The sequence below is a fragment of the Salvelinus sp. IW2-2015 genome, linkage group LG15, assembly GCF_002910315.2.
Source record: "Salvelinus sp. IW2-2015 linkage group LG15, ASM291031v2, whole genome shotgun sequence".
NCBI classification, from domain to species: domain Eukaryota; kingdom Metazoa; phylum Chordata; class Actinopteri; order Salmoniformes; family Salmonidae; genus Salvelinus; species Salvelinus sp. IW2-2015.
The window spans coordinates 46,518,829-46,533,474 of record NC_036855.1 but is presented as its reverse complement, the minus strand read 5'-3'; the positions used below and the strand labels follow the sequence as shown (position 1 = coordinate 46,533,474).

General features: G+C 43.9%; 1 protein-coding gene across 1 annotated transcript in view; it reads left to right on the top strand.

Annotated features, from left to right (window-relative positions):
- Positions 1 to 14,646, top strand: part of LOC111973984 (low-density lipoprotein receptor-related protein 4-like) — a 255,830-nt gene that overhangs the window by 189,732 nt on the left and 51,452 nt on the right. The window contains 5 exon segments of the mRNA XM_024001464.2: positions 2,942 to 3,245; positions 4,714 to 4,932; positions 5,110 to 5,244; positions 10,794 to 10,902; positions 11,210 to 11,354. Of these exon segments, the coding sequence (XP_023857232.1) occupies positions 2,942 to 3,245; positions 4,714 to 4,932; positions 5,110 to 5,244; positions 10,794 to 10,902; positions 11,210 to 11,354 (912 nt within the window).

The following is a 14,646-nucleotide window of genomic DNA, read 5'->3' as shown; positions in this document are numbered from 1 at the left end:
AGATGAATGTGGTACCTTCAGGCGTTTGGAAATTGCTCCCAAGGATGAACCAGATTTGTGGAGGTCTACAATTTTTTTCTGAGGTCTTGGCAGATTTTTTTTTGATTTTCCCATGATTTCAAGCAGAGAGACACTGAGTTTGAAGGTAGACCTTGAAATACATCCACAGGTACACCTCCACAGGTACACCTGCAATTGACTCAAATTATGTCAATTAGCCTATCAGAAGCTYCTAAAGCCATGACATCACAAAATGTCAGTTCGTGCTGCAAGATAGGTTGGTGGGCATTCTCAGAAAGTTGTCATAATTACTGTGTAAGTCTGTGGAAGAGGGTGAGAACCACGAGCGTCCTAGATTTTGTATTGAAGTCAAGGTACCCAGAGAAGGACGGAATCTAGCTGGCCTCCGGCTTCACCATGGTACTACCCCAGAGAGTACTGTTGAGGCTACTGTAGACCTTCATTACAAAACTGTGTTGTAATTAATTATTTGGTGACGTGAATATAGTTAGTATAGTTGTATCTATAAAGGATACCTTTTTAATGTTTCACTGATGTGCACACGCTGTTCCATTTGCACGCACTAACACTAAACAGTGACTAACAGGATGTCTTTGAAACCTTGCTGTGTGTGTCTACTGCCCCCTGCAGGTAAAGTGTACTGGTCAGACAGCACACTAAAGAAGGTGAGTAGAGCTAACATCAATGGGACGGCTCAGGAGGATATCATCGCTACAGGTGAGGGAAATAATCAATCAACTTTATTTCATAAAGCAAAACATATCTGAATCACATTACAGATAGTACTAGGCTAGTGTCTTTTTTGTCTTTCTGCTGTATTACAGAGGAATATTCATCTATATTGTCAAACAAATGATCTGTTGCACTGAACTATTTCAACTTCTATACTTCTGCATACCCTTCGTTTCTCACCTTTCTCTCTCACTTCCTCTCATCCTTTCTCTTCTCCCTAACTTTATCTCCTTCGCTCCTTTCTTCCACACTTCCTCTTTCTTTTTCTTTCTTTCTTTCTTTGTTTTCCTTCCTTCCTTACTTCCTTCCTTCCGTCTTCCTCTCTCTTTCTCTCGTTCTCCAGGTCTGATAACCACTGATGGTCTGGCGGTGGATGCGGTGGGTCGAAAGATCTACTGGACTGACACCGGAACGAACCGGATCGAGGTGGCCAACCTGGACGGCTCCATGAGGAAGGTTCTGATCTGGCAGAACCTTGACAGCCCACGAGCCATCGCCCTCTACCACGAGATGGGGTAAGGAATTAGAGTTTGGCTGTCAGTCAATTAAGGTTCACTGTGCACAGCAGTGTGTTTAGCTCCAGGTGCTGATTTTACACTTGTTTTTCAATTAAAATTGCATTTTTACTATCAATTTACTGCATAATCATATGCAGACTGTTAGTTAGTTGCTGTGAGAGAGTTAGTTCCTGTGTGTTTTATTGCAGGGCAATAAAAGTTTACCCGTCATGAATATTTAGATTGGGCAATAGTTAGCCCTCCTTTGTCGGTCTTCTAACGACTTCCTGTGTGACATTCATTTCTCTCTTTCCTCCAGGTATATGTACTGGACAGACTGGGGCGAACATGCTAAGTTGGAGCGGTCAGCGATGGATGGCTTGGACCGTTTGGTTCTGATCAGTAACAACCTAGGCTGGCCTAACGGACTGGCCATCGACAGTGCCGGCTCACAACTACTGTGGGCCGACGCTCACACAGAGGTCAGTCGCCCTATCCGAAAATCTAAAGCTCCCGAGTGGCGCAGTGGTCTAAGGCACTGAATCTCAGTGCTAGAGGTGTCACTACAGACCCTGGTTCGATTCCAGGCTGTATCACAACTGGTAGTGATTGGGAGTCCCATAGGGCAGCGCACAATTGGCCCAGTGTCGTTTGGGTTTGGCCGGGGTAGGCCATCATTGTAAATAAGAATTTGTACTTAACTGACTTGACTGGTAAAATAACATTTTAATAAATAATGCAACCAATCCTGAGAGCTACAGAGTGTGCAGGCTTTTGTTCCAGCCCAGCTCTAACACAGCTGGGTCATGTTTAAAGTAGGACTCACCATAGCGAAATCATTTTGCCACTGAAATGACAGGTATGTGTTCCTATTGGAGAAGAAGAATGGAGAATCTTCATAGAATTTTTTTTTTAAATCCAGGACTAGGCTTATTCTGTGTCTGGGAAACCGGCCTATTGAGTCAGTGAATTAACAAAGGTTTACCCTCCCGTAGCGCATCGAGGCGGCAGACCTGAACGGGCTGAACCGCCGAACCCTGGTATCCCCAGTCCAGCACCCGTACGGTCTGACCATACTAGGACCACACATCTACTGGACCGACTGGCAGAGCCGTAGCATCCAGCGGGCTGACAAAACCACCGGCGCCAACACCATCACTGTATGCAGCAACCTGCCCGGGCTCATGGACATACAGGCCGTGGATAGAGAGAAGCCACTGGGTGAGTGTATCAATGGCACACTGGCCTCGGAACAGCAAAGAAGGAAGGTGTGGGTAGGGGTTTGCCTTCGTTTAACCTCGTCCCCAGGCTATTGCGCATGTCCCATAAAAGCCTTGTACATCAACCATTCAAAGTTGGTCTTAGTGGGAGTGACCATAGAACTATATGGGAGTGACCTTACTTGTCATCATTTCATTTTAGAAAATCACACGACTGTAAAAAATCTGGTAAGGTTGTTTGGTTGGTGTGTGTTTGGAATTGAGTGGCACTTACTCATTTGCTGTCCACCATTTGTCCCCTGTATTCTCTATTTTATTGTTCGTCTTCCCTCTCTCACTTCACTTTCAATGGAATCAGTTGGCTGTATGTATTGGGAATGTCTTGAAACCAGTAAATATTCTGCTGCTACCCCTATTTGTGTACCTGCAACAAAAGTCTGACTTGGTTTGCTCCTTCCTCCCCCTCTCCAGGTTTCAATAAGTGTGGTAGAAGGAACGGGGGCTGTAGCCACCTGTGTCTGCCCCGCCCCAACGGTACTTCCTGTGCCTGTCCCACCGGCATCCTCCTCAAGGGGGACGCCAGGTCATGTGACGACTCCCCCGAGACCTACCTGCTCTTCTCCAACCGGGTCAGCGTGCGACGTATCTCCCTGGACACAAATGACCACACGGACGTGCATGTGCCCGTGCCTGAGCTGCACAACGTCATCTCACTGGACTACGACAGCGTGGACGGGAAGCTGTACTACACCGATGTCAGCCTTGATGTTATCAGGTATKCTAAAAAGACACGCTCACACACAATATACACTGAGTGTACAAAATATTAGGAACACCTTCCTAATGTTGAGTTGCACCTCMTTTTGCCCTCAGAACAGCCTCAATTCATTGAGGCATGGACTCTACAAGGTGTCAAAAGCGTTCCWCAGGGATGCTGGCCTAATGCTTCCCACAGTTGTGTCAAGTTGGCTGGTAGTGGATCTCTACACTAAATRGATTGTTACATCTCATCCCACGGATGCTCAATTGGATTGASATCTGGTGACTGGGCAGACCACTGCAGTAATCTGAATCACTGTGATGTTTGTGGAACCATTCCTGGACAATCCTAACCTTGTGGCATGGGGCAAAAATCTATTAGCAGATGGATACACAGCTGCCATGAAGGGATGTACCTGATTGGYAACGATGTTCAGAGATCCTGTGGCATTCAAACGTAGCTCCRCTTTTAGCAAGGGACCCAATGTGTGCCATGAAAACACACCCCACACCACCACCATCAGCTTGCAATGTTGAAACGCAGCATGATGGATGCATATACTCATGGGGTTTTCCAAATACCCTAGTCCTCCCATCAGCGTGAAATAACAGGAACCGGGATTCATCAGACCAGGCAATGTTTTTTCAACTCTCTAGTGTTTTTGTCCCTTAGCCCACTGCAACCGCAGTTTCTTGTTTTTTGCTGAAATAAGTGGAACTCTGCAAGGTCATTGGCTGCCATACCCAATTCGTGTCAAGGTACAACGAGTTGTGCATTATTTGATGGGTCTTTGGGGACCAATGTTGTACTGAACTGTCAGTTGACTAACTGTAATCCGTMTGTTGCTCTGCACAATTAGTTTCTGCCTCCTTTGTCCTCTTTCACCAATGACCTGTTTTCAACCACCGGCCTGCTGTTGGCTGGATGTCCTATGGGTGGTGGACCATTCTTGATACACACAAAACTGTTGAGCGTGAAAAACCCAGCCGTGTTGCAGTTCTTGACACACTCAAACCGGTGCGCCTGGCACCTACTACCATACCCMGTTCAAATCTTGTGTCTTGCCCAGTCACCGTCTGAATGGCACACATAGACAATCCATGTCTCAATGTTTAAAAATCCTTCTTTCACCTTCATCTACACTGATTTGAGTGGATTTAACAAGTGACATCAATAAGGGATCATAGCTTTCAACTGGATTCACCTGGTCAGTCTATGTCATGTGAAGAGGTGTTCTTAATGTTTTTTATACTCAGTGTATACACACACGTTCAATAAATACACCCTTACTCACACACACATGCATGCATTCCCACACATGGAATTCATCCTTGTCACTGTCACTTTTTCTTACTATTTGGCGTTTTAACTCTTTGCAATTAATGTATTCGAGCAGTAGGATTTGATTTAATAAATGATATAACTAATTGATTTGCTGATTGATTGATTCATTGTTTGACTTAACTTCTCCTGTGCTGGTCAGACGGGTCAACCTGGATGGTACAGGGATGGAGACAGTGATAAGCCAGGGTCTGAAGACTACTGATGGTCTGGCTGTGGACTGGGTGACCAGGAATATGTACTGGACGGACACAGGTCGCAACACCATCGAGGTGGCCCGACTGGACGGGACCAGCCGCAAAGTACTAGTCAACAACAGCCTGGATGAACCCAGGGCCATCGCTGTGTTTCCCAGCAAAGGGTGAGAGGGGGGAGAGGAGGAGGGATAGAGGGGGGAAAGTGTTAAGGTTGGGGGAAGAGGGTGGAAGGGTATAGTGGAAGAGATTGGTTTTGTGGGCGTTTGTAAGTGTGTTTGTGTGTGTGTGGGGCGGCGGGGGATGCGGGAACTGGGTTGTCATTGTTTCATTGGTCTCCCTAGGTACCTGTTCTGGACAGACTGGGGTCACATTGCTAAGATTGAGCGGGCACACCTAGACGGATCAGACCGTAAAGTTCTGATTAACACAGACCTGGGCTGGCCCAACGGACTCACACTGGACTACGACACACGCAGGTTAGAAAAGAGAGCGAGAGAGTGGAAGGGAGGGGGATGGAGACAGGCAGGGAATAGGGACTCACAGACAGAGATAGAGGGAGGGAGGGAATAAGGGAATGACAGACAGATACAGGAGAGAGACGGAGTGGTGGAGAGGGAGGGAAGAAGGGAATGACAGACAGAGATAAAGAAGAGAGAGGGAGTGGTAGGGAGGAGCAGAGGGGAGGGAATAAGGGAATGGACAGACAGAGATAAAGAAGAGAGCAAGGGATTGGGTAGGAGAGGGAGGGAATAAGGAAATGACAGACAGGTAAAAGAAGAGAGAGCGAGGGATTGGTAGGGAGGGAGGGAGGGAATAAGGGAATGACAGACAGAGATAAAGGAGAGTGAGGATTGGTAGGGAGGGAGGGAATAAAGGAATGACAGTCAGAGATAAAGGAGGTTGAGGAGTGGTAGTGAGGGATAGAGGGAGGAATGACAGACATAGATGCAGGAGAGAGAGGGAATGGTAGGGAGGGAGAGGGAGAGCAGGTTAGTGTTTTTCATAATAAATCTTGTTCTGGAGGCAGCCTTGCAGAGTGGTCACTAGCTGGCACAGCCATAAAGTCATATAATCTGCCTAGCCTWAACTCTAACCTTAACCCTAATGCCTAACCCTTAAATTAATTTAACTTTAAATTAAGACCAAAAAGCAAAGTTTTGTTTTCATGAATTTTTACAATATAGCCAAAGTTGACTTTGCAGCTGSCCCATCTAGCAGAAACTGCTCAGTTCTGCCTCCAGGACAAGACTCATCCCAATAAATGTCAACCTACAGAGGAAGCGGGAGGGAGAGTGTGACAGACAGGGAAAGAAAKACTGAAAATATTAGGAACTAACAGCATGCAAAGCAGATCTCAGTCGAGAAAATCTAATTATTTTCTGCAGAACATTCTGTTTTGTGTACAGGGTTCCCACAGGTCCTTGAAATCCTTGAAAGTTTGTGAATTTGAGAGAAAAAAATCAAGGTTATTGAAAGTGCTTGAATTGATATAATTTGTGCATGAATAGAAATGTAAGGTATTTAAAAAAAAATAAAAAATAAAAACTTAAAGTCAGTAATAGGCTTACGTTCAACTGTCTGCATGTGTCTCCCGTCGTCTGTTCGTCTTTGTTTCACGTGCCACCTGCCTCGAGAATGTGCGAYGGTCACGTGCGTGCATGAGTGATTGAASTCGAATGATCCAGGTTAAACAGCGGCAAGCAAGCGAGAAACCTAACAGGCTGACCACACTGCTCGCGTCGCGTGCGCGAGCGTTGCAAAATACATTTAGAAATCTATGTTATTCAATTATTGCACGCACAATGCTCGCGAGCGTCTGTGTTGCCAAGGGCTAAAATAGAAATCAGTTATATTTCTGATGCAGATCGCGCTGCAAGTCCTGCCTCTCCATCTCCTCATTGGCTTATAGAAGCAGGTACCCACGTGCCATCTCCTCATTGGTTATACCCACGTGGGTGACTGAAAGACAAACGAGGTCAGTGGCGGGAATGCACCTAATTTATGAAAGTTGCCAATCGCAATATAAAGYCAAGAGAAGAAAAAGCCTGGAAGGAASAGAGATGACTAGAAACGATTTATGTGTGGATTAATTGGCGGAGTAGAGGACCTTGTGCATTTCAGGTAAAATAACAASTCAATGTTTATATCCCAGGACAAATTAGCTAGCAACAGCAAGCTAGCTAAATAGGACAAATTAGCTAGCAAGTGCAAGCTAACTAGCTAAGTTGCCATACATGTTTCATGCTTTTTGACCTGTCCCCAAATTAATATAATTGGTTCAGAGTTTGTTTTGATATTTTAACCTGCGTGTTGTGATCGCGTTTGGTGTGGGGGGACAAAATAAATTTATGCACGATGGCACACGCTCGCAGCCAGTTTGGCTTCCGTGTAACGTTAAGCGAACCTTCAGCTATGCCGGGAAAATGTAAATTCCAGGACTCGTGGCTCACCAAAGACATTTACAAAGACTGGCTTGTTAAGTGGGACAGTGGGACATCCATATGGCCCGATGCAGAGCCTGCAGAAAATCAATTAAAGTTCACGCCATGGGCGAAGCGGCTGTGACGAGCCATGCTGCTGGAGCATCACACAGGACGGCCATCTGCAAGTTAAAAGCAGGTAGGTCCTACCCCTGGTAACATGTAGAAAGGAATACAACAACCATACTTAGTTATTAAAGTTAATTAGTTAGCTAGATTATTCCGTTTCTTCTTCATTTCTTCATGGTTGTGTAAATTAACTTTAACATTACAGAATTATTCAGTCAAATTAACATTTTCTATGTTGTTGTTAGCTAACGTTATCTAGAYGTCTCAGTCAGTTCTCCCACAGAATCAAACCTGTCAATAGTGCTAGCTTGCTAAAGTTTGCTAATTTGTTAACGTTACGTTAGCCAACTTGCGCCAAGCAGAGCTGTGCAGTGAACATTTAAAATAAATGACGTTAGCTGAAAGTTTACATTTAGTTAAAGGACGTTCACTAGAGTTGTTAGTGACAACRTTTCATGACTAATGCTAGCTAACATTAGCCAGCTAGCTAGTCATTCATCAGACTTGGACACTTATTTTCTTACAGCTCCCACTSTATTGAACTATGTGGAAAAGTCATCATCTACATCACCACCTAGACAATCTACAATCTTCTACCACAGTCACCACCTCCATCATAACTGGTGTTCCCAAAGAGGACGCACTGAGGGCTGAGACATTGCAGTGTCTGAATATGATGGGGGTGAGTGGCATGGTTTATAAACTGTTACCTGTAACATTAAATAATTTTTAGGAACATGTTATGTTTGTTTTCATATTTCATATTCTCTCTCTGTGACACACACAGGTTCACACACAGGCTAGAAACAGAAATAAGTGTTTGGTTTCAATCTTCTTCTTTTTTACTCTTAGGTGTGCTGTTCTCAGCGATGTTCCCAGACAGTGCAATAGCCAAGACCTTCGCATGCAGGGCAACAAAGTCCAGCTATGTGTGCATAGCTTGGCTCCTCATTTCAAGCACTTGTTGTCTAAAACAAACTGTCTGCTGGGGAGGAGGACTATGTACTTCCCTTTGATGAGCCTTAACAGAAACACTCAGTCAAAGCAGTGTGACTTTCACGTCCGTTTATGGGATGAGGACAAAGTTGTGACGAGATTTTATGATTCTAAATGTATGGGACATGCGACTGCATTGGACCTTAAAGCGGTCTATAAGAAGAGCACCGAAGATCTACCAAGGAAAACATGGTTCAGATCTCCTGGATGGACCACATGTAAATCGGTCATTTTACTCAAAGGTTGAGAAGGCCCTCCTAGATTTTAATGTACACCTTATAAACGTTGGCAGTTGCCGTCTCCATATTGTACAAGGAGCATTTCAGAAGGGAGTGGAAGAAACAGAGTGGAAAGTCRACAGTGTACTGCATGCTATGTACCAACTTCTGAAGGATACTCCAGCCCACAGGGAGGACTACTTTAACATCTTTGGATCATCAGATCCCCCAATGCCACATAAGTTTTGCAAGACACGGTGGGTTGTAAATGTGCCCGTGCTTGAAAGAGCTTTAGAGATTTTACCCCATATGGCAACATATGTGAAAGCTGTAGAGAAGAGATGTCCAAATCCAGGCACAAAGTCCTTTGAGGTGATTCAGGAGGCCGTTAAGGACCCTCTCATGACAGCAAAACTGAATTTCATCTTGTCAGTGAGCAAAGAAGTGACACCATTCCTCACACGCTTCCAGACCAATAAGCCCATGGTGTCATTTCTCTCTGTAGACTTGTTCTATGTGCTTAGGAGCTTGATGAGCAGATTCATTAAGCCAGACCTCATGAAAGAAGCGAAGACCCCAAAAGAACGTCTTGATGTCGAGGTGAGCCTGTCATCCAATCACATCCTCACAGGTCGACTTGGGCTTTGTTACTCAAAGAATTTGAGAGACTTGTCCGCTGGGAAGAAAATTGTACAGAAAACATTGATGGACTTCAAAATCGCTTGCAAGAAGTGTATGCTCACAACTGTTAACAAATTCATTGAGGAATCTCCATTGAAGTACTCCCTGGTCTCGCATCTGTCTTTCTTGGATCCAAGGGAAATGGAAAGATGCTGTGTACATCAAAATTGAGGAAGGCCCWGACCTACCTTGTAAATAGTCATCGGGTGATGGAAGAASATTGTGACGACATCATTTGACAATACTCACATTTTATTGATTACATTGTCCAGGCCCAACACTCTGAGTTTGAACTTTGATCCTGTCCAAGACAGCGTGGAYAMATTTTTACSAGAATATGTCAAAGGACAACGAGCTCAGAAATCAAGGAGACTTTGCCACCAACTCCTCTTACTGTCTTACTCTCACCTTGCGTCTGCAAGGCAGAGGTATGTGACATATCAAGAAGAACAGACAGAGAAGAATGGATGAGCAAAAAAACAGAAAGAGAAAAGACCTTATAGATGAAATAGATTTAACTTAAAGGGAAGAAAATAAGACAAATGACATAAATGCTCTCGAGACCTCAGCAGACAAATGTGCACTCAAAGCGGAGAGCACAGGAAACCTCACTCTTATTGCCAAGTCTAATAGCCTGAGAAAGGGTGCTAAAGATAAAAAAGCACAAATAGCTGAAATAGAAACACTACTCAACGAGAAAGTGAATGTCCTGAAAAGCAAATGAAGGGGTATAGCAGCAAAAAGCAAGGGTTTTGCACTGTTTTAACAGTTTGAGAAGGAGCAAAACACTACTCAATGAGTAAGTGATMAAAAAAAAAAAAAGMTAATGACCCAAAAAGGCCAACAACCCCAGAACACAATGGTCTGGGAAATGTTTTATTGGGTAAAGGTTTTATTTATTATTTATTTATTCATTTTCATCTGATCTTTTATTGTTGCAAAACATTTTATTTATGGTCATGTGTTTTTGTTTACTTAAAAAAAGCTCATGTTTTTGCTCTGCGACATGTTTCGTGTTGTTAAGCTGGTGCTAATGAAATAAACGAGGAGTTACTTAGCTCTTCAACTTGTAAATAAGTCTCTGTCTCTATCGCTCAACATACACAATATATTTTGCTGTGCTGTGTTAGAGAAAGCAAGAGACCACATAGTCTGCCATCACTGTAACACAGCACAATTGAGAAGTGTTCACACACTTGTTCACACAATTGTTCTCTGTGAGCTTCTGTAAAGCCTGCTAGCTCTCATTATAAAAAAATTCTCAGTGTTGTAATAGTAATTAACCTTGATCCGTGTCTCAAACTATGCCATGTTGGGTCCTTGAATTTGAGGGAATTGGGCCTGGAAAGTCCTTGAAAAGTCATTGAATTTGATGTTTAATGTTTAAGAAGGTGTGGGAATCCTGTGTGTAGTAAATCATAGTAGAGTACAGGAGTTTTCTGGCCTCTTGATGGATAGCTTTGATGTCAATTCCTGTTAAATCCCTCTCGTCTCTGTCTAATATCTCTGTAAAGTATGTTGCCTAGTATGTATATGTACTATGAATGTGTGTGTTTAACTCCTGTGTGTGTGTGTGTGTAGGATCTTCTGGGTGGATGCTCACCTGGACCGCATTGAGAGTTCCGACCTAAACGGAAAGCTCCGTCAAATCCTCGTCAGCCCTGTGTCCCACCCCTTCGCCCTCACACAGGTAACCCCCCCAGCTGTCAATCAACCACCTGACCCCTCCCCCTGGCTGCCACGTCCACTCACTTGCTCTCTCACTCCTCCGCCACTCAATTGTTTGTTCACTGCCTCACTTGCTCTCCCTCCTGCTCCACTCATACTGAACCATAAAACTGAACCATTCTACTTCCCTCCATCTCTGACCTTCATTTTCTTCCTCCCTCTTTCTCTTCCTCGTCTGTGTTTCTTTCTCTCCTCTCTTTTTCTCTACCTTGTTCCCCCAGTTGAAGCCGGTGTCCTCCCCTCTAACCCCTTTCTCCCGACTCTCGCAGCAAGACCGTTGGATCTACTGGACGGACTGGCAGACTAAGTCCATTCAGCGTGTGGACAAACACACTGGCCGCAGCAAGGAGACGGTGCTGGCCAACGTGGAGGGCCTCATGGACATCATCATAGTCTCGCCACAGAGGCAGAGCGGTAAGGGAGCAGGGAGATTTTGCCCCTAGATGCTGATCTTGAGTCATTTTAGCATTTTCCCGACTAATGGTTAAGGTTAGGATTGGGGAGGGGAAGCTGATCCTAGACCTGTACGAAAGGGGAAACTTCACCGAGCGGTAAGTTGCTCCTAACTACTGATACCGGTTCAAGTATTAGTTCATCTTCTTATGGTGTAGGTTAGAATTGAGGGTAATCTGATTCAAGATGATTAGAGCCAGATTCTACCTTCAACCCCCATTGTGGAGTCGCCACAGTGACTGAGTGGTAGCGAGGCATTTCGGGGGTGATTTTATTTAAATTTTTCAAGCTTTCRCCTTATACTGTTGGTCACATTCAAGGATGGATATTTACAGTGTGTGTTATGTAATACATGCCTTGTTTAGAGCGGAGGTAAACATTGTTTTTTACTCAACAACAGTAAAAGTGTTCAACATTGTATTGCGAATCTCTACAAACTCTTCTTCATCTGTTGAGTACACCTGCTATAAAATGGCCGTTAAGCTTAAGGGATATCCATCCCGTCAATTACGGTAAAAAAATACAAAATGACATACCATTCGAAAACAATTGTCTTTTTGTAAATCAACCTCAAATCTTACTGCTGGCAATGTCCTAAGCATGCCCCACATAGCTGTCTTAAGATGAATGCACTAGATGTGAGTCGCTCTGGATAGGAGTGTCTGTTAAATCTGGATAATAACATCTGCTAAATTACTGAAATGTCAAATTTACACCCTGGTGATCATAATGCAATGCATTTCTTTCTCAATGCATTACCTTGCATGTATCCTCCAGTATGTACCATTGCTATATCTGACTCGTTTTCTATGAGCAAATTGAATGGGAAAATAAGTTGGATGTTTCCTCGCTTGTCTATGTGTTATTTAAAAAATAACTATTTTTATTATTTAAAAAATAACACCCCAATCGCTAGGGTCATTTTAAGATGTCAGGTGTCAAAATTTGTTCAGTTTTGACGCTGAGCTCATTGCCCAACCGGACGCATCTGGTTTCAGGTGGCCGGGAGACCTCGTGATCTTCAGCTGCTATTTAGYGGACGAACTGGGAATCAGACAGGAAATCTAATTACGTTAGTGGAAAGGTAGCAACGTCAGTTTGCTTCCTCATATGCATATACGCTAGCGTCCCATCTCAACAACAGCCAGTGAAATTGCAGGGCGCCAAATTCAAAACAACAGAAATCTCATAATTAAAATTCCTCAAACATACAAGTATTATACACCATTTTAAAGATAAACCTCTCGTTAATCCAGCCACAGTGTCTGAAAGCCAAAAAGGCTTTACGGCGAAAGCACACCTTGGGATTATGTTARGTCAGCGCCTAGTCACAGAAAAACATACAGCCATTTTCCAAAGAAGAAGAGGTGTCACAAAAGACTTCTCCTTAATGCAACCGCTGTCAGATTTCAAAAAGGCTTTACGGCGAAAGAACACCTTGCGATTATGTTTGGTCAGCGCCAAGTCACAGAAAAACATACAGCCATTTTCCAAAGAAGGAGAGGTGTCACAAAACTCAGAAATAGCGTTATAAATATTCACTTACCTTTGAAGATCTTCATCGGAATGCACTCCCAGGAATCCCAGTTCCACAATAAATGTTTGTTTTGTTCGATAAAGTCCATCATTTATGTCCAAATACCTCCTTTTTGTTCATGCGTTTAGCCCAGTAATCCAAATGCTCAATGCRCAATCACTTAGTTCAGACGAAAAGTCAAAAAAATTATATTACAGTTTGTAGAAACATGTCAAACGATGTACAGAATCAATCTTTAGGATGTTTTTATCATAAATCTTCAATAATGTTTCAACCGGACAATTCCTTTGTCTTTAGAAATTAAAAGGAACGCAGCTAACTCACAGCCGCGCGCCTGACTGAACTCATGGCATTCTGCCAGACCTCTGACTCAAACAGCTCTTATTCTCTCCCCCTTCACAGTAGAAGCCTAAAACAAGGTTCTAAGGACTGTTGACATCTAGTGGAAGCCTTAGGAAGTGCAATCTGACCCCATAGACACTGTATATTGGATAGGCAAAGACTTGAAAACCTACAAACCTCAGATTTCCCACTTCCTGGTTGGATTTTTTCTCAGGTTTTTGCCTGCTATATAAGTTCTGTTATACTCACAGACATCATTCAAACAGTTTTAGAAACGTCAGAGTGTTTTCTATCCAAATCTACTAATAATATGCATATCTTATATTCTGGGGATGAGTAGCAGGCAGTTTACTCTGGGCACCTTATTCATCCAAGCTACTCAATACTGCCCCCGTTCCCAAAGAAGTTAAGCATGAAATATATGTTAGTCACAGCCGTGTATATTCCCCCTCAAGTCAACACCACAAAGGCCCTCAAGGAACTACACTGGACATTATGCAAACTGGAAACTACATATCCTGAGGCCACATGTATTGTAGCTGGGGATTTTAACAAAATAAATTTGAGGAAAAAGCTACCAAAGTTCTATCAACACATTGACTGTAGACTGTAGTTGCATAGGAAAATCACTAGACCACGTGCCTTTTCGAGATGCTTGCAAGGCGCTCCCCACCCTCCCTTCAGCAAATCAGATCACGACTCCATTTTTCTCCTCCCTTCCTTATAGAAAGAAACTCAAACAAGAAGTACCTGTGCTAAGGTCTATTCAACACTGGCGTGACCAATCRGAATTCATGCTTCAAGATTGTTTTGATCGCGCAGATTGGGATATGTTCCGGATATGTTCGGATATGTTCCGTTTCACAAACACATGACAGAGTTCATCAGGAAGTGTATAGGTAATGTCACCCACAGTGACTATTAAAACCTACTCAAACCAGAAACTGTGGATCGATGCCAGCATTTGCGTAAAACTGAAAGCGCGAACCTCCGCATTTAACCATGGCAAGATGACTGGGAATATGGTTGAATACAAACACTGTAGTTTTTCCCTCCGTGAAGCAATCAAACAGGCAAAACGTCAATACAGAGACAAAGTGGAGTCGCAATTCAACGGCTCAGACACGAGACGTATGTGGCAGGGTCTACAGACAATCACGGATTACAAAGGGAAACCAGCCACGTTGCGGACACCGTCTTGCTCCCAGACAAGCTGAACATCATCTTCGYCCGCTTTGAGGATAACACAGTGCCACCAACGCAGGCCGCTCCCAAGGACTGTGGGCTCTCGTTCTCCGTGGCTAACTTCAGTAAGACATTTAAGCGTGTTAACCCTCGCAAGACATGCCGGCCCAGACGGCATCCCTAGCCGCG